At 53.9% G+C, this 25,603-nt stretch overlaps 1 protein-coding gene across 1 annotated transcript in view; it reads left to right on the forward strand.

Moving 5' to 3' along the window:
• Window positions 1-3,109: 3,109 nt before the first annotated feature.
• ARRB1 (arrestin, beta 1) overlaps window positions 3,110-25,603 on the forward strand; it is a 65,244-nt gene continuing 42,750 nt past the window's right edge. The window contains exon 1 of the mRNA XM_014540366.1: window positions 3,110-3,246. Coding sequence (XP_014395852.1) covers window positions 3,125-3,246 — 122 coding nt within the window. The 5' untranslated portion in view covers window positions 3,110-3,124. The remainder of the gene's footprint in view (window positions 3,247-25,603) is intronic.

The raw sequence follows: 25,603 nt of genomic DNA on the forward strand, positions 1-25,603 counted from the left end.
CCTGAACACGGGCAGGGGTTCCAGTCCGCGCCCTGGCTCTGCGATCGCGGTCATGCTAGGACCGCCAACCTCTGGCTCAGCCGCACTCCGTTCTCTATCCCTGAGGGCTCCCGTGTAGTCGCTGGCAGGGCCGTGGGCGGGGGCACCGAGAGGCGAGGACCCGGCTGCCCCATTTGGCTCATGGCTCCTCAGACACACTCCCTCGCTGACACCCAGCACTGGCCAGCAGACACAGAAACCCACGGGGCAGGCTGACACACAATGGCACACACGCTCATGTGGACACACGGACACACTCATCCATGGGCATGCTCATGCTGTCTCACACACACACACACACACACACACACACAAACACACACACACAGACATTCACTGCCACACACTGATCACACACAGTGACACTGTCACACACTCAGTGGTACCACTTGTCAACACATTCTTCCTGACAGTCATGTTGGCATACACAGTCACACTCCAGCACACATCAACTCTCACATACCTACATGTTGGTCTACACTGTACACACCTACACTGTCACTCTAGGTCACTGTAACAGACACGCTTACTGGCATGCACAGGTTGTTACCCTTACTGACATGACTGCTTATGCGGGCACCTGTCTCACTAACATGGTGTTCGCAAGACGGCACCAACACTGACCCCAGCAGACACAAACCAGACTAATGCCCACACCGACCGGCACCCCATGGTCACGGCTAAGAAACCCGGGGCTGCTGACACACTCACTCCAGTCCCCACATGGAGAGAAGTGGAGACACACACATCACACAGTGGGAGGCCCCGGAGCCTGGGAAAACGCATCCTATCCGCTCATTTCCTTTCCCTCTGACCTCCCTGAGGCCGGGCTGGCTGGCCAGGATCTGTTTGGAGCTGGAGGTGGGACAGGGGCTCCTCTCTGAGGAGCCTGCCCTGACTCAGAAAGGGAGAGGATATGTCTCTGAAGTGGAAAACTGGGACAAAAAGGGGAAGGGGCTGGGGCTGGGGCAGGGTGGCCCCTGGGGATAGCCCTGGTCAGGTGCTCAGCTTTGCACCCTAGCTCTGCCCCCTCAGTCTGCCCACTTCCCTAAGTTCTGATAGAAGCTTCTCCCTTACCTCCTCTTCTTACCTCTTCTGCAACCCTTCTTGCATTTTTTCTCTCTTTCCTCTCTCCTGTCCTTGTGTGCCCCACTCCTTCCTCTTCTCTTCCCTCTCTCCACCCTCCCTCTCTCCTTGCTTCCAATAATTATTTGAGCCCCTGCTGTGTACCAGGCATGGTGCGGGGATCAAAGATGTGTGCTGCAGGAGCTAATGGACTAGGGAGCAATGACCCGCAGTGGTCATCATGTCGTGGGACCACAGACAAAGCAGTTTCACACCCACAGCCACCTGACACACTCAGCAGCATGAGAGAGGTCTTCCAGAGATCATGGACATTTTCCAGAAGAAGAAATTGAGGCTCAGAGGTAACTGGTGCTCCTAAGATTTAGAAACTGCTTCCTAGCCATCCTCCTGACAGCTCTTCAAGGGGGTTAATTTTCCTCTTCCTGTTTTCTTGAAGAGGAACCAGAGCAAGAGAGGTTACCTGACTTGCTTAAGCAGGGGCCAGAGGCAGGGCCTACACTGGAGCCCACTTGGTCCTGTTTCTCTGTGGCTTGGTCTTGGGCACTGCCATGCCCCCGGGGGGTCCTGGGTATGAGGCCAGGTGGGGGTGCCCTGCTCTGTGTGTGGAGGCCCAGGCTGGTGCTGGAGGCTTCAGAGGACTGTGAGGTGTCTGCACGCACCTTAATGGCTAATCCCCTGTGACCCAGGCCTCTGTCCTCAGCAGGAGGGTGTGACTCTTTTCCACATCCATGTCCCCCTGACCATTGAGGTGAGACTTTTCTCCCGGCAGGAAGTCAGGAGCCTCCTCTCCTTCATTCTTCCTGTGCTGCTTCGCCATCAGGGTGACTCAGCCCCTCAGCTCGCCTATCTGTGACTTGGTCCCCTGCGGCCATGAGTTGTCAGCAGGGTGAGGACACCATGAGCAGCCAGGCATCTCTTGGAGACCCTGTTCTTGGAGGCAGGACCTTTTCCGTGACTCCCCCTGCTCTGCATCTAACTCACTGGGGGACCTTGGAGACGTTGGGCAATTGTCTTCACCTTTCAGGACCTTAGTTTTCCCATCTGTAGACTGGAGCTATTAATTCTTAACATTTTCAGGACTCTTCTTGTGTTTACTGAGTTCACTGGGCAGGGTAGGAGGTGTTGCCTGGCTACACTCCACCCAACCATAGCCCTGCTCCCCTGTCAGTTTTTCCTGTAGCCCCAGTTGGCCTCCCTCTCCCTCCCAGGCAGGTTTCCCGAGTAATTTGGAAGAGAAGGGTAAAAATCAATAATGGGCTGTACCTTGCCTTGTTCCATGAGCAGTGGGACTCTGCTTTATCTCGGACTTGGACGAGGAAATGGCAAATATCCAATACTCTAAGGATTAGGAGTCATCACATCCATCCCTGTGCCTGGATTTGCATCCCCACATGAAAGTGACAATGGGAATTACTCAGAAACTGCCACTCCCCTTTAGGAACTTTGGGGTCAAGGGGGGAAAACAAATACCCGGATAGGACTCATTATAGGCAGGTAGTATGCTGACTGCTCCAACAAGGTGCTCTGGGAGCAAACATAGATCCATTCTACAAATGTTGACTGAATGCCAGGGCTGGGGGTTCAAGATGAATGGCTCCACTCTGTCCCCAAAAGATTAAAAGCAGAGTAGGTGATTGTAATGCAGGGTGACATGTGCTGTGAGAGGCTAAGGAGGAGTCCCAACCCAGTCCGGGCAGGCGACATGGTGAGGAAAGCTTTCCTGGGAAGGAGGTGGCATTGGGGCCAGTGAGTTTCATCTGGAAGGATGAGGAGGCCAAGTGGGTGGGATTGGGGACGTCATTCCTGGCCGAGGGTGCAGAATGTGCAAAGGCTGGGAGGCGTGAAGCAACATGCGGCCTGCGGGTTGGGCAGGGGATGCTGGGTGAGCCTTAAGAGGTAAACACAGGCCAGTCATCAACAGCCTGGAATGTCAAGCTAAGGAGCAAGGCTTTTCTCCTGAGTGGAAAGTGACTCAGGGAGGAGTGTGAGGAGGGGCGAGATGGGAGCATATTTTCATTTCAGAGGGGGGCCTTTGGCCGTGGCAAGGAGAGTGGATGGGAAGAGCAGGCCTGGAAGCAAGGAGACCTGTGAGGAGGTGGAGGAGGAGGAGCCTGAGAGAAGGTGAGCTCTGAAGGAAGTCTGTGGAGAGGATGGAACTGAGAAACATGAATAAGGAGGTGGAGCCATTTAGCTGAGTGGTTGGGTGTCTGGCATGTGTCAGGAGTTACATGTATGATCTCATTTGGTTCTCCCAATGATCTGATCCTATTAATGTAGGGACTGTTGTTCCCATGTCACAGATGAGAAAACAGACTAGGAAAGATTAAATAATTTGTCCACTGCCATTTAGCCAACAAGCTTCGGAACCCAGGCCTGTCAGCCCACGAAGTCCCTTTGCTGCTCTATCCTCTCACTTAGAGGAAGGGGGCTTGTCTGGCTCACAATTGGCCTCCCCCAGCTCCCTGGTGACCCCATCCTCAAGTTGTGCCTCCCTTCTGGTTCTTGCTGTTCCTACTAACTCAGTTGGCAACACCGAGGATCAGAGTTAGATAATAGGAGGGACTTCCCGAGAAGCAGTGGGATGGAATGGATTTTCCTTTCCTACAGATGTTTACGAACATTTCTTTTCTGGTGGGGGAGGAGGGTGGGTATGATGGGGACGCATAACCACCAGCTGTCTGTGAGCCTTGGCCCTTGTCTGCCTTGGCTGTTGTCTCTCTTGGCGGTTAAGCTCTGTGTGACCCATCTTGGCTAGAACATGGGGAAATCCTGTGGCTTTGGCCGGGGTCACTTGTGGGGCTGCTGGGAACAGAAATGTTGAGCCTGACACACCGTCTATGATCCCCGGTTCTAGGCCGGCCTCTGGGCTCAGTCTTCTCTCCATGGCTGTCTTCCTTCCGAGCGTGGGCCTCCTTGCCCAAGATTGAAGCATGGGTTCAGTGGTCCTGAGTTGTGGGCTGGCCACACCTCAGCGCTGCGGCAATGGAAGAACACAGGCTGGGGTCAGCGTGCCCTGGGTGGCTTCCTGGAACTGCTGCCAGCAAGACCATATTGACCATCTAATGAGGCCTGCAGGGGGGAAGGGGGGAGGAAAGGGGGCAGCAGCTTGGCAAGGATCCAGGCTGCAAGTTGAGGAAGATGGTAGAAACACTTCTTGTACATAGAAGGGGTGGGGGGAGGGGAGGGATGGAAGTGGGAGATGGGAATTTGAAAGTCTTCTGTTTAGAGCCGGTAGTTGACTTGGGGAGGGTGGTCTCATGGCACAGGGAGAAGGTGTGGCTTATGAAGAGAGGATAGTTAGGGACAGCTGGGGCCTTGGAGAGCACCGATGGCCATGGCTGAAGGTGGAGAGAGGAGGGAGGACGCAGGGCAGGCTGTGTCCTGGGAGCCAAAGAAACAGGGAAGGACCAGCAGAGGAGGAGGAGGTGGGGAAAGACCCCTTGGATTTAGCCAGAGGGCACTTACTGTTGACTTGGTGAGGGGTCTGGGCGGAGTGGCGAGGACAAAGCCAGGGGCAGAGGAGAGGGGGAAGACCCTGTTATTCTTCGTGCCTGGAGCTGGGCTGAGCCTCTTGGAGGAAGGGTGAGGCCCTGGGTGGTGGGGAGAGCCCAGCAGTGTTTGTGGACCTGGGGCATGAGGCTCAGCTGAGGGCTGGGAGGGACATTTTGGGAGTGTGAGCTGGTCACAGGGGAGGCATGTCTGTGCTGACTCCTGAAAGAAAGTCTTGGGGAAGGCTTCTTGGAGGAGGTGCCCTCTGAGCTGGGTCCTGGGCGTGAGGAAGGCTTAGGTGTTTTAGACAGAAGGAAGAGCCCGTGCCAAGGTGCAGATGGTGGGTGCAGGCACTCGAGTGTGAGGGTCGAGGCTGCCGATGGAGATGGTAGCCCTGGCGCGAGGGCCTTGGGGGCTGGGGTGGTGGGTTTCCAGGCACTTTCTCACTCGTTTATTTATACCCAGGTGGCTCTGTTCTCCACTGGGGGAGCTCCTTGTGGTTCGGTGTGATTTCTGTTTCCTGTTTGCTGGTCATTATTCACCTCTGGGTCTGGGCCATAGGAGATGTCTAGCAGGGATTTATTGACCGGACTGCACTCCTTCCTCCCTTCTTGCCTCCGCTATCAGCCTAGGGACTCCCTAATTGCTGAAATTAGGTCTTTCCCATTGGGGAATCCTAAGGATGGAAGCCATGCTTTCCACATTAGCCTGGATGCTGGGGATCTCCTCCATCAGATTGGGAAGTCTGGGAGGGGCGGGGATGTACCACTCCTATTAGAATTGGGTTCCTGCGAGTACAGCCTGTTTCTCCCCCATGAGGCAGACATCTGCAGGTGGGAGCCATGTCTCCTCATCAGAATGGGGGCTCCTGAGGGTGCAGCATGTCTCCAGCACAATCCCTGGGATTAGACCAGGCATTATCCCTGATGGTTCCTAGGCATCCTCCCTCCTGCCCGCCCTCCTATGTGCCAAAGAGATCCTGCCCCAGGGGTGGCTTGTGTCCTAGTAGGGTATGTAGAACAGGGGGTGGGGCAGGACAGGATGGCTGCCTTTGAGAGGGGAACAAAGGACTCTGTTGTCCCAACCCCCCCTCCCCCTCCCTCAAGGAGCTCTGGCAGGGTCATCTCTCTGGAGACAGGCCTCCTCCTTCCTGGGGCTGGCCTTTAGTCCCACTTTAGAGGAACTGCTTGTTCCATCCCAGGAGACCTGGTGCCAGACAAGGCCCCCAGGAGGCCAAGGCCCAGGGACTGGACCAGCTAGGTCCCTGGAGTTCTATATGACTGAAGTCATCACAGCTACGGAGCAGCTTTCCCTCGGCCTATGTCTGGGCTGGGCCTGGCTGAGAACACAGCCAGTCCAGTGGGGCCCGCTGTACCTGGAGAGGGATCTGTCTGTCTGGAGAGGGAATCTGTCTGTCGGTCTAAAGCAGCGGTTCTCAACCTGTGGGTCGTGACCCCTTTGGGGAGTCGAACGACCCTTTCACAGGGGTCGCCTAAGACCATCGGAAAACACATATATAATTACATATTGTTTTTGTGATTGATAACTATGATTTAATTATGTTCAATTTGTAACAATGAAATGGGGGGTCACCACAACATGAGGAACTGTATTAAAGGGCCGCGGCATTAGGAAGGTTGAGAACCACTGGGAGAGTGTGGAGCAAGGCGGGGCGCTGTGGCTGATGTCAGGCCAGCAGGAGGCAGGACTCTGCACTCAAGGGCTGAGCTGCTCAGTGGCCACGCAGGGTGTAGCTCCTCTCTCTGGGTGCACCCAGAGCCCCAGAAACTGGATGGGGCAGGAGGCCCCGCCCCTTCTGGCCCTTAGCCTCTAGGTGTGCTCAGAGAGAAGGGGCAGACTGCTTCCTTTTGCAGCTCCCCCCCCCCCCCCCCCCCCCCCCCCCCCCCGAGAGAAGGGGCAGACTGCTTCCTTTTGCAGCCCCGCCCCCCCCCGCCCGCCCCTTCTCCTAGCCTGTGCAATCAGTGGCCATCCGTGTGTTTTGGAAAAGGACGATGGGAGAGGGTAGGGAGTGGACAGCTGGGATGCACCATCTCAGGAAGGTCCCAGAGTTATGCCCTAATGCTTACTCATTGCCGTGTGACATTGGGCACGGCATTTATCTTCTCTGGGTCTTGCATAAGGCCCCTTTCCTGTGTTCTGTTAGTGTGTTTTGGGGTGACCTTTCTTCTGGAGTACCAGAAGTGGGGGAGTGGGCAGCTCAGGGCTCTGTCACAGACCTGGGGGCTGAGACTGCCAGGTTGATGGGCCTGGGTGATGTGGGTGGTGCTTTCTCCAAGTCCTCACCTCAGCAGCCTCCCACCTCTCTAAGCACCTGCATTCTCTCTGCCCAGGCTGTTCGCTCCTCACGGACACCCTCCCATGGGTGTCCGCAGGCTCCTCTGTGATCTGATTAGCATAGATTAGAGGCTGATTAGAATACTGGGTAGGCTCTAGCAAAAACCAGATTTCCTGGTTTCAAATGCCAGCCCTGCCAACTACCAACTGGCTGACCTGCCCCGATGACTTAACTCTTTCTCTGCTGCAGCTCCCTGGTCTGCAAAATGGGGTAGTAATAGTGCCTGCGCAGTAGGTTGCTGAGAGGATTAAATGAGTTAAATAGCATTTTGTGCCCCCCCCCCCTTTCTGGCACTGGCCCACCTCTCTGTGTGGGTCTTGGTTATTTGCACACGTGTGGATGTCCTCTCTGTGAGGCCAAGGGCACCTCGCCTGGGTCTGTTGTCCCTAGCACCTGTGCGGACCTGGCATGGCACTGAGCTCCATAAATATTTGTTTAGTGAACGAAGGAGGCTGAATGTAGGTATTTCACTGGGAAAAGATATACTTGGCGGGCGGGGGCGAGGGGGTAGGCAATATTGTTGGTGAAAACAATGGGACATCATTGATGATGCTGAAATGTCTAAAGGTGGCCCTGAGCCACAGGCATTAGGTTATTCTTTGTGACCCAAAGGGTGAAGGTCACTAGATGAAGGGCTTTCCCTTGCTGGGAGAAGGTGTTTTCTGAAAGCCAGAGCTGCCTGGAAAGGAGATTGCTGGCTCATTCTAGCCTCAGTGCCTTTGTTCCTGCTGCTCCCCCCTCCCACCTAGAATGCCATCCTCACTTCTCTCTGCTTGTCCAAATCCTATTTCCTAAATAAGTGCCCTATCCATGGAGCGTCCTTTCCTGGCCCTCAGAGGGTGGGCTAAATTCACCACATCATCGCCATCCTCAGACATTACTGAGCCTTTTCTGGGTCTGGGCAGTGGTACGGGAGAATGGGTAGTTCCTGGTTAGGATGGACATCTGGATCTGGCTACAGTCTATCCAGTGTGGTTTGACCTGGCATGAGGAGGGGACCATGGCTTCCGATGACCCACTGTTGATCAAGGAGCTCTTTATGCAGCTGGAGAGCACAGAATTCCCATTGGCTTCCACTGGGCAAGTACCCAGACCCACCTAATTACTGGGGACAGAGTTCTGGGCATTGCATCCAGCAGGCTGAGGTCATAATCAGCTAATTAAACCACCCAAGAATTGCTCCTTGGCCAGAGGAGTGGAGGGAAAGGGGGTGGGGGACGGTGAGGCTCAGAACAGATGTGAGAATGAGAGGGAAGCTATGCAAGGGGGGTTCAGACCCTGGGCCTGCTGTGCACAGCTGGAAGGGAAGCAGGAAGGGGAGCAAGGAGAGAGATAAATGGGCAGATGAGAGAAGGTCCCATATAGAGACATCACCAAAGTGACATGACTCAGGGGTAGGGGTTCTGACCTGGGAGACAGGACCCCATTTCTCCACTGTCCCTGTGATACCATGGAAGAGCTGCTTTTCTCCTTTGGGCCTCAGCTTCTCCATGTATCAATCTGGAAGTAGGGGAGGCATTGGCCCAGAAGGTGTCTAGGAACTTTACTTTTTTTATTTTTTTAACACAATATATTTTTATTGATTTCAGAGAGGGAGGGAGAGGGAGAAAGAGAGAGAGAGATAGAAACATCAATGATGAGAGAGAGAGTCATTGGTTGGCTGCCGTCTGCATGCCCCACACTGGGGATCGAGCCCACAACTCAGTCATGTGCCCTGACAGGGAATCAAACCATAACCTTCTGGTTCATAGGTCGACGCTCAACCACTGAGCTACGCTGGCCGGGAAGAACTTTCCTTCTTGATTCTAGAGCTAGAAGGGGAGAGGGTGTTAACAGCAGCTGCGCTCTAGCGTGGCCTCTAGCATCCCTGTCCTCTGGAAGGAGCAGACTGTATACCGGTCTGATCCAGCCTGAAATTGAGTTGCTGTAGGTTCATCAGAAGGCAAGACTGTGGTGGCAGCAGGCAAGCCCTCGGCCTCTGTCATACCCTTATCCCTGCCCGGTCCTCATGATGGTCCTAGCAAATTAGTGTTCTCAGTGAGCGACTATTTGAGCCTGCACAGTGTCTTTTCCAACAGTCCAGTAATTTCCCAAGTAGCACCCCCAGGTGTGTGGAGATGGGGCTCCCTGAAGTTAGAGCCACGAGGTTTGGAGTATGGATTTTAGTCAGACAGACTTGGCTTTGCTGTCCAGCAATATTGCTCGCTATCTCCAGGACCTTGGGTGAAGGTATTAAAGTGTCTGGGCGTCAGTTCAGTGGTGGCTGGGAGCAGAGAGGGTAAGGACTTGATCAAAAGTCATTGTTATTATTCAAGACCTGGAGTGGATCTCAGCTTTTCTGTCTCTGCCCCCCTCTCTCCAGCCCGTCCTGGACTGTGCACACAGCTGGGTGTGTAGGGGCGGGGAGGGGGTTGATCTGGGCCCGAGGAGCCGCTCACGTGATAGCAGGAAAGGGAAGTGAGATTGCCCAGGGTGGGAGGGGTGGACCAGAGTAGTGCGGGGGCAGCCTGGGGCACCGCCCTTTCGGCCCCTCACCCATGGCTGATTCTCTAGGAGGAAGTGGGGAGAACTTGGGGTGCAGGAAGCTAGGAGCATGGGTGGGCGTTGTGGAGGGCCCGAGGCCTCTCTCCCTTAGCTCCTGCCCCCAGGTGCCAGTGAGGAGCCCGGATCCTGGTTTTCTGCCAGGGAAACCAGCAGACCCCTGTTTCACACACTCAGACAACAGCCCTTCCTGCTTCCCAGCCCCTAGCGAGAGGCGCCTCTTGGAGCTGGGGCACTTGGGAAGCATCGCGCCTGCCTGCCCAGGTCTGAGGTCTGCCCAGGTCTGCGGAGGTCAGGAGGAGAGGCAACAAAGGCAGGGACAAAAGCCACCTTCCCTCCCCCAACTTCTCCCCAAAGCTCTGGGCTGTGACAGCCAGGGCCTCTGACTCTGAGGAAGCTGTTACATAACTCAGCACGACTCCCAGCTTCCCTCTTTCATTTCTCCCCAGAGGGGCCACGGAGGAGGTGCAGCTCTGCTGGGAATTCCTGGGCCCGAGAGGTCCCTGTGACCATCCCCCTGCTTGGGGTGGTGGTAGGTGCTGCCCGTACCATTTCGGGAGGAAAGCTGTGTGCACGACCTTGGTGCAGGCCACTGGCGTTGTCTCCAAACACTGCCCCGTTTCCCACACTCCTGGGAGCAGGGCCGCAAAGGGGAGAAGCCTCAGCGGAGGAAACAGGCAGAGTCCTGAGATAATTTGCCTGCAAAGTGCCCCCAGAGGGGCGCTTCTCTGAAGCCAGAGGAACAAATAGCCAGCATTTTTCAGTTTGTTCCAGTCAAGTGCACAAATATTTCTCAGTGTTTGTTGGGTGCCAGGCCTGTCCCTGAAGCCGTCTGTGGCATCCAGTGAGTGTTTGGGCCCGGGCAGAGGAACTGGGGGCAGGTTCATGAGGAGACACTGGGCTCAGCGAACTCACCCCTGGAAACCTGGGTCCGTCCCAGTGGCATGCCTCTCTGTCAGTGGGAAGCTGATTGAAGGGGCAGTCTGCTCCTGTCTCCACTTAAGACCATGCCCTTTCTCGTAGGGTGGGGTTTGGCCCTCCTGGGTCCTGGGGTTGGCAGGGAGCATCTAACAAAGAACACCCGCTCCCCACCCTACAGGCCAGGGGTTTCAGGGTTGGCTTATACCCTTTCTGTTCAGCCACCGCTGCCCTCCCAGGGAGGTGCCCGTGAACAAATACTTCTGTGAGTATCTGCCATATTGCAGGCCCTGGGTTGGGCACCTGAGGTATGAAGAGGAAACTGACAAGTCTTGGCCCTCGGCTGCTCATGTCTTTTGGGGGAGAAGAACTGGATCATCACCGCCCACTCTAAGAAGCGGGGCAATGGGAATCAGTTTATACCAAACAGAGCAAGCCCAGTGGGTAAGGGTCAGAGGCAGCCCCACAGAAGGGAGCCCGCTTTGGAGGTGAGCCAGAGCAGACACTTGTCTTGGTGGGGTTTGTGACCGATGTTTTCAGCCAGGACTGACTTGCTTCATCAGATACTTGAGCACCTACTATGTGCCAGGCAGCGTCAGGCACTTGCTTCATCTGCTGTTAGTAAGCGGTGTCCTGGATCTGCAGACTTCTTGAGGCCACAACGTGTAGGGCAGCGGTTCTCAACCTGTGGGTCAAGGCCCCTTTGGGGGTCGAACGACCCTTTCACAGGGGTCGCCTAAAACCACTGGAAAATACATATATAATTACATATTGTTTTTGTGATTAATCACTATGCTTTAATTATGTTCAATTTGTGACAATGAAATTGGGGGTCACCCCAACATGAGGAACTGTATTAAAGGGTCGCGGCGTTAGGAAGGTTGAGAACCACTGGTCTAGGGTGAAAGTGAAAGTTCTGCCACAGGGCATCCAGTGCGTGTTTGGACCCGGACAGAGGAACTGGGGGCAGGTTTATGAGGAGACACTGTGCTCGACAAACTCACCATTGGAAACCTGGGTCCGTCCAGGTCTCCTCTGGTTGGTGGAGGGCAGGGGAGCAAAGGCTTCTCGCTGGCCCGAGAGACCCTGCGGAGGTCTGATGACTGTTCCCAGGTGAGAAATGACGTGAAATAGCCGGGAAACCATGAGTATGAGAAACAGCTCTAGGCTTTGGGGCTGTGGGGACATGTGTGCTGTCTCTGCACCTCGGAGGGCCCAGGGCGGTGCAGATAAGCATAGATGGCCTTCTCTCCATCCACCCCCCTCCCCCCATTAGTAGCTTTGTGTCTGTGGTGAGTTCAGCCTCTGGGCATACATTTCCATGCTTTCTCTGTTCTGTCTGTGCTAATAAAAGCGCCCAGCACATTAGTAGGCTGATTTTATTATGGGTCTGTTTAGCCCCAGGGCAGTGGAAGAAATCTGGAAGCATTTTAAAATTCAGTAAGAATAATTTTTTTGCAATCGTTTTTTTTTAATATCCAAAAAATGAGAAAGATGATCACATGGCATAACCAAGTGGTTAATATGCACATACTCATTTCTCATATTATTTAGAGTGCTGACTTCAGCAACAGCAACTCAGCATGGGTACTTGAAACAACCCAGCCATCTCTGATGTTCACCATTTTGCAGAGTCGATTTTGCAAAAGGAAAAAAAATAAGTAAACGTTTTTAATAGGAAGAACTTTCAAACACAGAACCATGACCCAGTCCCAGACTGAGCCCTGACCCTGAACGCGGACTGACCTGGCTCCCTCCAGCCTCAGCTTCCTGTGGTGTGTAGAGCTGGGGGAGGGGTGTATGTGCAGGGAGCTCTGTGCAGAAGAGAAATCCTAATCCTAACCCTTGGGGTACCCACCCTGATGTGATGGATACATGTCCCCATCACCAAAGTGTTTTTCTTCTCTCCATTCCATGGCTACCAGCTCAGTCCAACCCCCACTTCTGGCCTGGACTATCGCAGTCATGTATTCTGGCTGCTGTCCCTCTGCTCAGTCTAAACCAGTGATGGCGAACCTTTTGAGCTCGGCGTGTCAGCATTTTGAAAAACCCTAACTTAACTCTGGTGCCGTGTCACATATAGACATTTTTTGATCTTTGCAACCATAGTAAAACAAAGACTTATATTTTTGATATTTATTTTATATATTTAAATGCCATTTAACAAAGAAAAATCAACCCAAAAAAATGAGTTTGCACACACGTGTCATAGGTTCGCCATCACTGATCTAAACCCTCCAAACCCTCCTCTTGTTCTGAAATTCACATCTGACCCTCGTGTCATCACTGGTCTAAACCCCACCAAACCCTCCTCTTGTTCTGAAATTCACATCTGACCCTGTTCTTCCCCAGCTTAAAACCCAATTAGCTGCTCCCCATTTCTTATAGGACAGTCCACATTCTTCAGGTGGCCCTGGGGGCCCTTCATGGTCTGTGCCAAACTCCTTCCCACACGCCTTTCCCAGCTCTTCCAACCACACAGCCAACCCTCTGGCTACACGGACTTTTTGGATGTTCCTCCACAGTCTCTGTACTTTCCACACTTCTGTGCCTTTGTGTGAGCCAGGCTCTTTGTCTGGCATGCCTTCCTCTCCGACTGATGAAATCTCCCTTATATTTTAAGGTTCAACTTTGTGTCAACACCGTTCAATTGGACATGGTGTACTGGGCACCTGCTGTGTGCTTGGGCTTGGCGCCTTCCCTTGGCTCCTCCCTCCCTGCCCGGGCACCCTTCCTCCATGCTCCTTTGCTGCCTTGCAGGCTTCCATGATGGTCCATTGTATTGTAGCTGGCGGTTAACATCCCAGTTTCCTGTGCCAGAGGGCAGATGTGTGTTTGATACCTCTTGGACCCCAGCAACTGATTGGGGCCTCAGATCAGCGGGGGCCAGAATTGGGTGGGGAAGTGAGTCAGAGAAGATTCCCTGGAGGAAGTAGCCCTGAGCTGCTGACCCAAAGGAGAACCGCCCTATCTCTCTTTTCACTTCCTTCCTGGCCTTGGTGCTGAAAGAGAATGGCTGAAACTGGGGAAAGGGAAATGTATATATTTTCAATTAGGGGTTGGGAATGCCTAGCCTGGAGATGATTCCATGAGGCGTATACCCCCTCCCCGCCCCCCCCCTCTTTCCTTCCACACACATTTTCGGGACCGCTAGGACGAGAAGAAGGAATGTCCTCAGGAGCCTCGTCTGTCTGCTGGGCTGGAGGCAGGGCCTTTGTGAAGGCGGGTTGTGCTCAGATCGCCTCTGGGCCCTTCCTCCAGCCCAGAGGCGGGTTCACCATGAGGCTGGTGCGGCTGCAGCTTCAGGCCCTTCACGCTCCAGGGCCCTTTTCAAGGCCCAGCAATGCTTCTGCATGCCCAGGGGTTTTGTGAAATGTGCAAAAGGGAGATTTTTTTTTAAAGCCTTTTTAAAAAGGGGGCTTCCAAACTCTATGAGCTTCAGGCCCATTCAAGCCTGGACCTGTGCCTGCTCTGGCTGGTGGAGCTTTGTGCCAGGACGTTGGTGCCACGTTGCTGCATGAGAGGTTTATCCCACCGAGTGGACCTGGTCATCGGTTGGCGCCCTCCCTGCTGAGCCAGTTCTGGGGCAGGCCCAGCTCACAGCTCCTGCTCGCTGTGCAAATAAGAGCCCGACCGGAAAAGGCCTCTCTGCCCTCAATCTTACTCATCTGCTAAGTGGACATAATACCTACCCAAAAGGGCTGTGGGAAAGTTTAGATAACCGACCGGAGATAAAGCTGCCTGGGACAGCCCCAGGCTTGTCGTGGGAGCTCAGTAAATGGTGGGAACTCGATGGAGCTGGTTCAGGGGAGCCCACCCCTTCCACTGGTACGGAGCGGAGCCGGTTCGCCTGTGGATTCACCTGTGCTGTGCCTGATGCTGGCGGCTGGGGATCCAGCTGGGGGTGGGTGGGGGTGGTAAGATATGCTAAGAGGGTAAAAGTGTTTATAAGCTGTGAAGTTCAGCTCCCTGGGAAGGCGCAGGCCCTTTCTGGGAGAAGGGCAGGACTTCCGGACTGACCTTCCTGCTCCTGGGTTGGGGTTGGGCGTGGGGGGTGAGTGAGGAGCCTGACCTGTCAGTGAAGTCCAGGGGTGGCTGGAGTGGGGGATGGGGTGGGGAGGGTGGGTGGAGACTGCTTTTCTGCTTCCCCCTGCAGTGTTGGGGAGGGTTACTGAGTGGTGGTTGCCTCCTGTTCCTCCCAACCTAAGTGCCCCCTTCATGGTGGGGAGGGAGGAGACTGGAGTGGGGGCTACGAGGAAAGAACATGGGCTTTGGGGTCAGGCCAAATTTCAGATCCCACGCCCATGACTTGTTATGCCTGTGAACACGAGCCAGTTATGCAATCTCCCTGAAACTCAGTTTTCTCATCTTTAGAATGGGGATGATAGCATTCTCTCTCTACCCCAGGGTTGTAATAAGGCTCAAAGGAGATAATGTAGGGCTTAGCACAGTGCCTGGCACAAAAAGTTGCTCAATAAATGTTGATTGTCCTTTTTTTTTCTGTCCCAGGACCCTCATCAACCTGTCTTGCACTTTACTCTTTACTCACATTTGGACTGTGGGCTCCCTGGGGGCAGGGGTTGTCTTGTTCTTCCATCATTATGTCCCCAGCTCTGGCACAGTACCTTTGAAACACTTTGAATTGGTTGGTGAGAAATTGCACTGGCCCAAAGAAAAGATAGAAACTCACTGTGCACCTACTGTGTGCTCCTGCTGAGGCCTACTCTGTGGTCTCTGCACTGCAGAACTCAAATGGCCCTTGTGACTTGCTGCAGAAGGGACTTTGTTTTCTTTTTTCTTAGCACCCCTGAATGAATCATTATTTAGTCAGCATCGTCCCCACTGGAATGCACGCGCCTCTGGAGCTGTGTTTCCAGGTCCCAGTGCCTGGTACAGGAGGCCTGTATACATTTTTGTTGAACGAATGGCTGTCCTTTCCTTTCCTTTCCCTTCTCTGAAGTCAGGCCTGGTGTCCCGTCCAGCCCAGCCACTTTCTAGTTGAGGCAAGTCACCCTGCCAATTTCAGCTTCAGTGTCTCCTTCTTTAAAATGAGGAAAATAATGGTCCCAGACAATCAAGTGCTCAGCTGTGCCTGGAACAAGGTAGGCGCCCAGTCACGTCAGCTGCTATTTTCCCAATGATCTCGGAAGTGTCCTTCCAGTTCTGACCTTCAGTGACCTCACTGCCTCTGTCTAGGAGGAGACTGGGGAGAACATTCCTTTCCTCCGACCCTCTCTGCCGGCCTCACAATGGATTTGGAGCTCTGTGCAAACTGTTTATGTTTCCCCAGCAGAGTTTATTACCCAGCCCAGCCTTCTGCAATTAATTACAAGCAGAGCAAATAACTTGTCCCTGGGAGGCTGGGCTTGGCATAAACAGTTATATCTAGCCAGGGGCCAGCCCAGGGGCGAGGCTCTTCCCTCCAGCTCTTGGAACAGACTGGGATTGGAGGGTGAAGGCTGGGAGGGTTGGGTGGGGTTGAGGGCCAAAGAGAAGTGCTTTTCCTGGACTCCTCCTTAGCCCTTGAGGGGCTGGTACACTCTTCTCTTTGAATCTTCCTAATTGCCCCATAAGTAGTCCCTGTTTGCAGGTGAGGAAATCAAGGATCAGCTAAATGAAACAACTTGCTCCAAGCCACACAGCTTGCAGGGGATGCAGGAGGGAAGGTTCACATGGTGGCTGTGTCGAAAAACAGACTAAAGAAGATAGCTAGAAATTGGGAAATCACCGAGGGATTGTTCATTCATTCATTCCTTTTGCTGTGGGCAGTGGGCAGGGCACCAGGTGTTCCGCTGGTGGGGTCAGACTGGACCTGGGTTCAGCAACCTCAGTACGTATTTGGGTTCTGGCTAGGAAAAAATTCAGAGCCAAGATTCAAACTATAAGAGAACATTTATTTGGAAAATCACAGAGGTAGAAGGAGCAATTTATAGGGGGAAAAAATGGGCTTAGAAAACAAGTTATAGAGGTAAAGGAAGGGCTCAAGTAGCTTGGGAGGAAGCTAATGTAACTCTCCTGGGGGAAGGAGAGGAGGAAGGCAAAAGCACAGGCATGCTCCCAGAGGGACAGTGTGCTGGGTCCTCTGTCCTAAGAATTTTAGGGGTGGAGGTTTTAGGGGAGCTCCCCGGGGAAGATCTCAATAGAACATTCAGCAGCTTTCCAGGTGTGTCCTTTCAGGGTCAGGTCTCCACTGATTGATTGGTCAGCACCAAGGCAGGGGGTTATTATTCAATGCAGCTGGTCCTGAGGTCAGCCATGGGGTCACTGGTCTGGTTTCCTGCTTTTCTGGGCCTGGAGCTGAAATATAACTGAGGCCTAAATGTTATCTCTAGGGAGGAAAGGTGAGGGGTTCCCAACTGTGACCATGCCCTGGCTGGTTTTGCTCAGTGGGTAGAGCATTGGCCTGTGGACTGAAGGGTCCCAGGTTCGATTCCAGTCAAGGCCACATGCCTGGGTTGCGGACTTGATCCCCAGTGGGGGGCATGCAGGAGGCAGCCGATCAATGATGCTCTCTCATCATTGATGTTTCTATCTCTATCCCTCTCCCTCTCCCTCTCCCTCTCCCTCTCCCTTTCTCTCTGAAATTAATCCTATATAATAAAAGGCTAATATGCAAATTGACTGAACAGCAGAACGACCGGTCGCTATGATACACACTGACCATCAGGGGGCAGACGCTCAATGCAGGAGCTGCCCCTGGTGGTCAGTGCGCTCCCACGGGGAGAGTGCTGGCCTAGGAAGGGGGTGGCCTCTGTGGGTCGCTAGTGTCATCGTCACACCATCCTACGCAAAGGGATGGCTGGGGAGTAGTCTTCAACAGGAAGGGCCCTCCCTCTAAGGCCAGCCCATTCCTCCCAACCTAGAACCTGGAATTCTCAATCCTTGAGCCCCTGCCTTTGGGCAGAGAAGGCTCAGAGAAGGTTTAGCTCCAGATTACACAGCAGGAAGGCTTAGTGGGACTTTCTGGCAAGGGGCTTTTCCCAGTGCCTCTACGTCTGAGAGGGGAAACGACTGGCAGGGGGAACCCTCACTGGCTGCCCTGATCCCATGTGCCCTCTCCCCTCCAGGGTTGAGAGTTCTGTGTTTCCTGAAGGCCCTTCGATTCTAGCAATTCCTGCTCCACTGTACAGTCTGTGTAGACCTCTGGAGCCTTCTGCTGGGGCCATCTTCCCTCTTTGCAGGGAAGAAAGCTGAGCCCAGAGAGGAAAAGGAGCAGGGAACTCCTGCCTCTGCACTCATTTTGGATATGACGTGCTTGGATCCTGGAGCCCATCCCTGTGGCTTCAGGCCATGGTGGAGATTGTGGCTCAGCCTGAGCCATTCACTCCGTGTCACCAGCACCTGGCCCAGAGCCTGGCATGTAACAGTCACTGATGCCCAGGAAAGGTGTGACTCAGGGGATGAGTGACTGGCTGGTTGGAGACAAGGACATAGGGAAGGACTCTCTAGTCCAGGAGGTGGTGGGCTCCAGTCCAAATCACCATCTCTACCACAAATGAACCTCAGTGCTGCCTTCTGGGAAACAAGACAGAATAACAGTCCTCACTCACAGGGTCATGGTGATGATCAAAAGGCAGCAATGTAGCTGCCTGGCTAGGGTGGCTCATTGGTTGAGCGTCGACCTATGAACTAGGAGGTCACGGTTCAATTCCTGCCCGGGGTTACAGGCTCAATCCCCAGTGTGGGGCATGCAGGAGGCAGCCAATCAATGATTCTCTCTCATTATTGATGTTTCTATCTCTCTCCCCCTCTCCCTTCCTCTCTGAAATCAATACCAAAATATTTTTTAAAAAGGCAACAGTGACTATTCACAGTTGACAAAAATCCATCAGTGGTTGGACCCATGCCATGGAATAGTATTCAGTCATCAAAAAGAATAAAATACTGATCCATGCTACACCAATGAACCTTGAAAACCTTGTGCTAAGTGAAAGAAGCCAGCCACAAAGGCCACATATTGTATGATTCCATTTGTATAAAATGTCCAGGATAGATACGTCCATTGACACAGAAAACCAACATTGGTGGTCGCCAGGAACTGGGGGAAAGGGAGGATGAGGAAAGAAGCTACTCAAGGGTGAGGGATTTTACTGTAGATGATAGAAATGTTTTGGAACTAGATAGAGGTGGTGGTTTTGCACAGCACTGTGAACGTACTAAATGCCACTAATTATTCACTTTAAAATGGTAAATTTTATGTCATGTGGATTTCACCCCAATAAATTATTTTAAAAATTTGCTAATTAAAAAAAAGGCAACATCTGTGAGAAAGGGATATTGGAGATGAGATATGGGTGTTGGCATGAGGCTACTGGGGAAAGGATGGCTTGGGAGTGACCAGCTGTGACAGGGTCAAGGTTTTGAGTGGGTGGCAGCTTGGCAGGCTGGTGAACTCCAAGGGTTTTAGAATAAGACTACCAGGGTTCATCGCTGCACGGTCTTGGAAAGGTTATTTAACCCTTCTTTGTTTCAGTTTCCCCCTCTATAAGCAGGTAATAATGAAGTTTTTATTATGGGAATCTTTTATCTTTTATTATGGAAACCTGAAAGTTTTTCTGAGGATTAAATGAGTTAATCTCTGTAAAGTGCTTAGAATAGTGCTTGGCACTATTAAGTGTTAGCTACTGTTATTAACACCCATTCACATTTTTATTTATTTGTCCATTTACGGAGCACCCCGCGGAGGCAGGCCCTGGGCTGCGTTCTGGGGACACAGCTGTGAGCATGACTCAGGGCCTGCTCTCTGAAGCTCCCTCACATCCTGGTACAGGAGTCACACCCGCAGCACCGCCTGCCGATGCTGCGTCTGCAGCTTCAGCTGTTAATGACAATTGTTCATCACCTCCTGCTTCTCCAGAGAGCTGCCTGAACAGGCACCGACGCCCCCAGGACTGGGCAGGCCTCCTGCATGGCATTTGAAAATGCCTTGGGCTTGTGGGGACCTTAGCAAGTCCCTGGGCCTTTGTTCCCTATGTGTCACTGGAGAGGTCAGGCTGGCTGAGTTCTGGGGTTCTTCTCGCCGCTTTCAGACCTCCAGGCCTCTGAACCATGTAGTTCACTAGCCCATGCTTGGGATAGACCTTGGTTGTGTCATGTCTGCTGAGATTTAATTTATAAAAAAGGTGGACAATCTTTGGGGGCTGGCCAGCCAGGATAGGAGTGGGGGCGGTAATCGCGGCACCCTGCCTGAGCTTCAGCCTTCAGGGACTGGGCTTCTGCCTCCCTTTGGGGGTAGCCACCCCCACTGGCATATTCATACACACTTGTGCTTAATCCACGTGACACTTGATTACTGCTTCTCTTCCTTCAGCATTTCCCGTGCCATTAACTCATCTAATTTCCGTATTTGTTAATGACACGCAAGAGTCCCTCATGTGAACACTCCACAGTGTATTGAACCATCCCCTTATTTGGCATTTACATGATTTCCAGTTTTTGGCTCTTGTAATGGTGCTTAAATGATTAGCTTTGAAGCTACCCAATCACTTCCTGAGGGCGGGATCCTGGAAGTTGCCGAGATCCCAGGTTTGGCTGCCACCCTCCTCTTCATCCCTGCATGCCTTTCTAGCTCCTAAGATGAGTTTGTTTGTGGGGGTGAGGAGGCTAACTCTCACTATGAGTTGTTCCCTTTATCTTTTGCCTCAGAATCAATTACTCAACAGCGCAGTAGCCCAAAACAACCACAGTCATCTTCTCGTCTCTGGTTTCTGCTCAGCTGGGCAGCTCTGGCTCAGGGTCTCTCCTGGTCGCAGCTAGCTCAGGGGCTGGAGCTGTTGGGCGCTACAACAGGACCTGGTGGTATTATCCCTGGACCCTGGACTCTGTTCTCTCTCTCGTCTCTCTCATTGCTGCCTCTCTAATCTGGGCTCCCTTCATTTCTGACCTGGATGAATCATATCAGCTAAACCCTCAGCACTCTCTGTGTGTTCCGAGTTCTTTACATGCGTGACGTTGTTCATGTAATCCTCACAACAGCCCAAGGAAGCCGGTGCTGTGGGGAACTCCATTCCAGCTAACGAATGGCAGACGGGGAATTTGAACCCAGAGCAGTCTTGTGATTGATCCTGCTCCTTCACTGGTCTTCCTGTGTCCACTCTAGCCTCTCGGCCCTTCCATTCTCCATCCAGCGGCCAAAGTGAGCACGTGAATGTGTAACTACATCATGCCTTTTCCCTGCTGCAGCCCCGTGAACATCTTCACAGAAATGATAGTAAAATCCCGACTCCTGACTGACTTTAGCTTCTAGTTCGGATGACACTTCTTTGGGAAGCCTTCCCGACTCGCACCCCCACCCCCACCCTGGCCTCTCGCAGCACTGAACTCCACAGCACTGATCAAACCACCTTGGACTGTTTGTTTGATGCCTGTCTTGCAGGCTGTTGTATTGCACACTTGCAGGGTATACTATTGGTATTGTGATCTGTGCCATGGCACCCCCCTGGAGTTGCACGGGGCCCTCTTGTCTTCCTGGCCAGAAGGGAAACTTCACGTAGACAGGTTCCATTGCACGAATCTGCCCTAGTCACTCTATGTCTCTGGTGGCCAGCAGTATCTGACACACACAATAGGTGCTCAATAAATATTTGTTGAATATTATTAGCAATAATAGAGCTAATATGTATTACTAGCTGCCAGGCACTCTGCTCCTTTAATCCTCAGAACAACCCTTTGGGTTGTCCCTTCTACAGAAAGTCAGAAACAGGCTGAGGGAGGGGGAGTCACCTGACTGGGAGCCTCTAGCGAGCAAGGGTTTCAACCAAGACAGACTGGTTCACTGTGATAAGAAAGTGAGTGAAAGAAGGGCCCCTGCATTCTAGCAGCTGAGAACCAGTCAGATGAGGGTTGTGAGGGAAAGCCCAGACACAACGCATCACAATAAAGCCGCTCGAACAGCAATAAGGACACATGTGGGGAGGGAGAGCGGAAGGAGAGAGAAGGCCCTGGACAGGAAGTGGATTTGCTTTGGGGCCACTCACCCCCCCTCCCCCGCGCGCGCGTGTGTGTGTGTGTGTGTGTGGGTGTGTGTGTGTGTGTGTGTGGTCCCGCAGCTGCTCCTGAGTCCTCACCCTCGCAGTGTGTTCTGCCGGAGAAAAGGCCTCTGTTAAGGCTCCGAGGACTGGCCTGAAGGGACTGTCAGTCCCTGGTTGTCTGGGAGTCCAGAGCGGCTTCAGTGCCCACACTCCCTCCTCTGAATTCCAGGGTTTCCCACTGGACTGTGGGCTCTCTGAGGGCTGGGCCCGGACTCCCCCATCAGGCCAATTTTGTTTTATTTTTCTTCAGACCCTTGTGGCTCTGACTTTCAATAGATTGCAGCGAGGGAGCTGCTCTGCTACGTATGAAAATTTTGCTCCCCAATGTTTTCTGAGTTTGCACCATCTCCTGTGTGGAGTCCAGCCCAGCCCAGAGGCCGGGTCTGGGGCTTTGGGAAGAGCTGGTACCTGAGGGGGTCTTGAAGGAGCAGGAGGAGTGACCAGGAGGAGCCCACATCCCCTTCCTCCTGAGCCTTTGCCCCTGTGGGTACAGAGCTGGGCAGGCCCTGGTGACTGACGGGGCCTCCCCACCTCTGTCACTCTCCCCCCAGGTCGCCCTAAGGCTTCCAGAGCCTCCAGTCCCAGCACCTTCCCGTGGGCTCTCTGAGGGCTGGGCCCGGACTCCCCCATCAGGCCAATTTTGTTTTATTTTTCTTCAGACCCTTGTGGCTCTGACTTTCAATAGATTGCAGCGAGGCAGCTGCTCTGCTACGTACGAAAATTTTGCTCCCCAATATTTTCTGAGTTTGCACCATCTCCTGTGTGGAGTCCAGTCCAGCCCAGAGGCCGGGTCTGGGGCTTTGGGAAGAGTTGGTACCTGAGCGGGTCTTGAAGGAGCAGCAGGAGTGACCAGGTGGAGCCCACATCCCCTTCCTCCTGAGCCTTTGCCCCTGTGGGTACAGAGCCCTGGTGACTGACAGGGCCTCCCCACCTCTGTCACTCTCCCCCCAGGTCGCCCTAAGGCTTCCAGAGCCTCCAGTCCCAGCACCTTCCCAGCCTCCCTGCCCCCACTCCAGTTCCCCCTCCCCCTCAAGGTCTCTATTTCTATCCCCGTCTCCTTCCTCACAAGTTCAGGCTGCTGGGGATTCTGTTTTGGTTGGAGAGAGGAGGCGGAGGTGTTTGCGTGTCTGGCTCTTTCCTCCTTTCTCATTCCTCCTCCCTTCCTCAGGCTTGCCTCTCAGGATGTTTCCTCTGTCAGCCTGGCTCTGCTCCAGCCTCTCCCCTCCTGGGCAGGCAGCAGCCGTCCTCTCCCACACGGGGCTCCTGTGGGCTGTGGCTTTCCAGAGTGTCCGTTAATGCCTCTGCCCCAGAGGAGGGGTCTGCAGGGCACGGCCCTCAGGGTGGGGGCACATCGCCTCCTCCTTCCTCCATTGTTTAAACCCACATCTCCCGGGAAAGGGGACCCACTCACAGCTGCCTCCTGCTCTGCATGGGACCGTGGGACCTCCCCTCTCTGGGCCTCGGTTTCCGGGGGGCGGGGAGCCCACGGCCAATGCGGCCCCTTGGCACAGTGTCCATTTGGTAGTACGTTTGTGCTTCTTTGCCAAGGATCTTTACTTCTGGCACGAGGGCATTGGGGAGCTGCCCCCACAGCTTGGCAGTGGCTTAGAATGTAGAATTGGCATTGCTTTCCCCCTACCCCTGCCCCCACTTCTCCAGATCCCCAGCTGAGGTCCCATCACCCGCTGGGGACCCTCACTGACCCCCTCTCTTTCTGCCCTCCTTGGCAGAGGTTCCCAGGGTGAAGCAGACCCCTGCCCTGTGGGCCTGACAGATTTCAGCCTGGGCCTTAGATCCCCAGCACCATGCACTGTGCCTGGAGCGGGGTCGCAGGAGCAGCCAGGGCAGCGGAGAGGGGTGTGAGAGCGGTGAGGACGGATAAGGTGTTGAGGGAGTGCTTCTCAGAGGAGGTAGAGCTGACCCGGGGTTTTGAAAGGTGGGTAAGAGTTGCACAAATAGGCAGGTGGGAAGGGCATTCCAGGCAAAAGGAACAGCTGGTAGAAACTCTGAAACAGATGTGTGTGATCAGGGGCGTGGGGTATGTTGGGGAAGTGGCTAGAGGGGAGGCTGGAGAGAAGGATGTGGAAGGAACCTGTGATCAGGGGCGGGCACCTTGGCCTGCTGCAGTGATGCCAGCTCTTAGTCCCTTCAGCTGGGTCCCAGGCCTTTGTGCTGCAGGCCTGGGCTAGGAGGGCAGGCAGGCAGTGCAGGGGTAGGCGCTGGGGCCTGGCCAGGCCTTGGGACTAGGTAACTGGGCTGCTCCCCTGGGCCGAGCAGGTGGTGGGATTAGAACCTGTCAAGGCCAGCTGATTACAGCAGGCTTTATCATAACATGTAAAATAGAACCAGGTTCAACTGTGGTCTCCATCATTTCCTGGCTGTGACCCTGGGCAAATTATTGACTTCTTTATACTGCGGTTTCATCTACAATAAAGATAATAGAAGGTACCTCTCAAGATTGTTACATAAATTAAATAAGGTAACTTGTGTAACGTTTTCCTTTTCCCCTTTTCCCCTTCCTCCCTCACACTCCTCTCCTTCTTAGCAGGGCTGGCCCTGTAGACTGAGGCCTGAGGGTAATTAAAGGACTCCCGGGATCCTCAGCCCTGATAGCTTACCCCTAAATCTCTCCTCCCACAAGGCCCTGGATTGGGGATAAGGACTCCGGGCATCCTCATAGCAAGGCAAGCCCTGATATCAGGCAAGCCCTGATAGCTTATCCCTAAATCTCTCCTCCCACAAGGCCCTGGATTGGGGATGCTCTGGTCAATATGTTTTCCTAGGGCGATGGGTCTCAGTGTCTCAGGGCCCCAGCATCAGCATCACCTTTAGAAATGCAACAGTGAGAAATGCCAACTCCCAGGCCTGCGTCAGACCTGCTGAATGGGGACTTCTGTTGGGCCCCCAGAAAGCTGGGCTTTAACAAGCCTCCCACGTGATTCTGACGCAGGTTCAAATGTAAGACAGGTGCCCGAGGGCATCTCAGTGGGAGGAGCCTGGCTTTGGGCCTGGAGTCAGAAGACATGGATGCCCAGGAGATCGACATCATGGCCCTGTGAGTCACACAGCGCCCTGAGCTCAGAAGGGCCTCACGATGGGTCTAAGGCTCTTCTGTCTCCATCTGGAAATCTCAACAAGGGGCCCTGCCTTTTCATTTTGCCCTGGGCCCACACATTACGTGACGGGTCCCGGGTGCAGGTCAGCTGGGTATGCTCGGGGAAGTCACTTTCTCTCTCCCAGTCTCACTGCCCTCATCTCTACGGGGGTGGTAGTCCCCATGTTCTAGAGTAACTGTGAGGATTAAACGTGATGCCTACGTTCAGCAGTTGGCGTGGTGCCTGGCCCAGGCAGTGGAGAGTGGCTTCCTGAGGCTGTGTGCCAGCCCTGAGCACACCTCTGGGGAAACCATGGCTTAATGGGGCTTACGGCTGGGAGCAGGGAGACAGCCGGCCAGAGGTGCACACTGTGAGACGTGCTCTCGGAGTGCCTAAAGGGGGGCCCTGACCTAGTTGGGGGGTCACTGAAGATCTCCCTGAGGAAGTGCCTAATGAGTAAAAACCTGCGATGAAGTGAAACCAAGTGGATGTGAACTCGGGTCCGGGTGGACAGGGTTGTGCCGATGGAGGCAACGGCATTACGATGTGCTGTTTTCCTAGTTATTAATGACCGATCTTCGGGGCAGGCTGAGGTGAGATGAGTAGTCCTCGAGGGAGGAGACGGGGCACAGGGACTAAGGCGGGTCGGGAGGCAGCCTTGGCCTCGGGGCCTCACGGCCTGGTCTTCCCTTCGGAAAGGCTCTGGGCCACAGCTGGAGTAGGAGGGGGCCTTGCCCAGACGCCTCCTGCAGCAGGGCAGGATTGTGGCTTTGCCAGCTGGTGCCTCAGGCAGGCAGGTTATTAATCCTCCGGAAACCTCGGCTTCCTCTTTAGCGAAATGGGCCTCAGAACCCCCTCTCAGCGGCTGTGGTGAGGTGGACGGGAGGTGATTGCACGGAAGCCCCAGCACAGCGCCGCCCGCAGGGAGTGCTCAGGGCACCGTCTGCTGCTCTTACCCTCATGCATGTGGAAGCGGGTGCCCAGGTTTGCATCAGAAGCCCCTCGCCCAGGCTTGCTTCTTGGCGGTGGTGGAGGAGTGTCCTTTTTTT

Source organism: Myotis brandtii, unplaced genomic scaffold, assembly GCF_000412655.1.
Source record: "Myotis brandtii unplaced genomic scaffold, ASM41265v1 scaffold244, whole genome shotgun sequence".
NCBI lineage: Eukaryota > Metazoa > Chordata > Mammalia > Chiroptera > Vespertilionidae > Myotis > Myotis brandtii.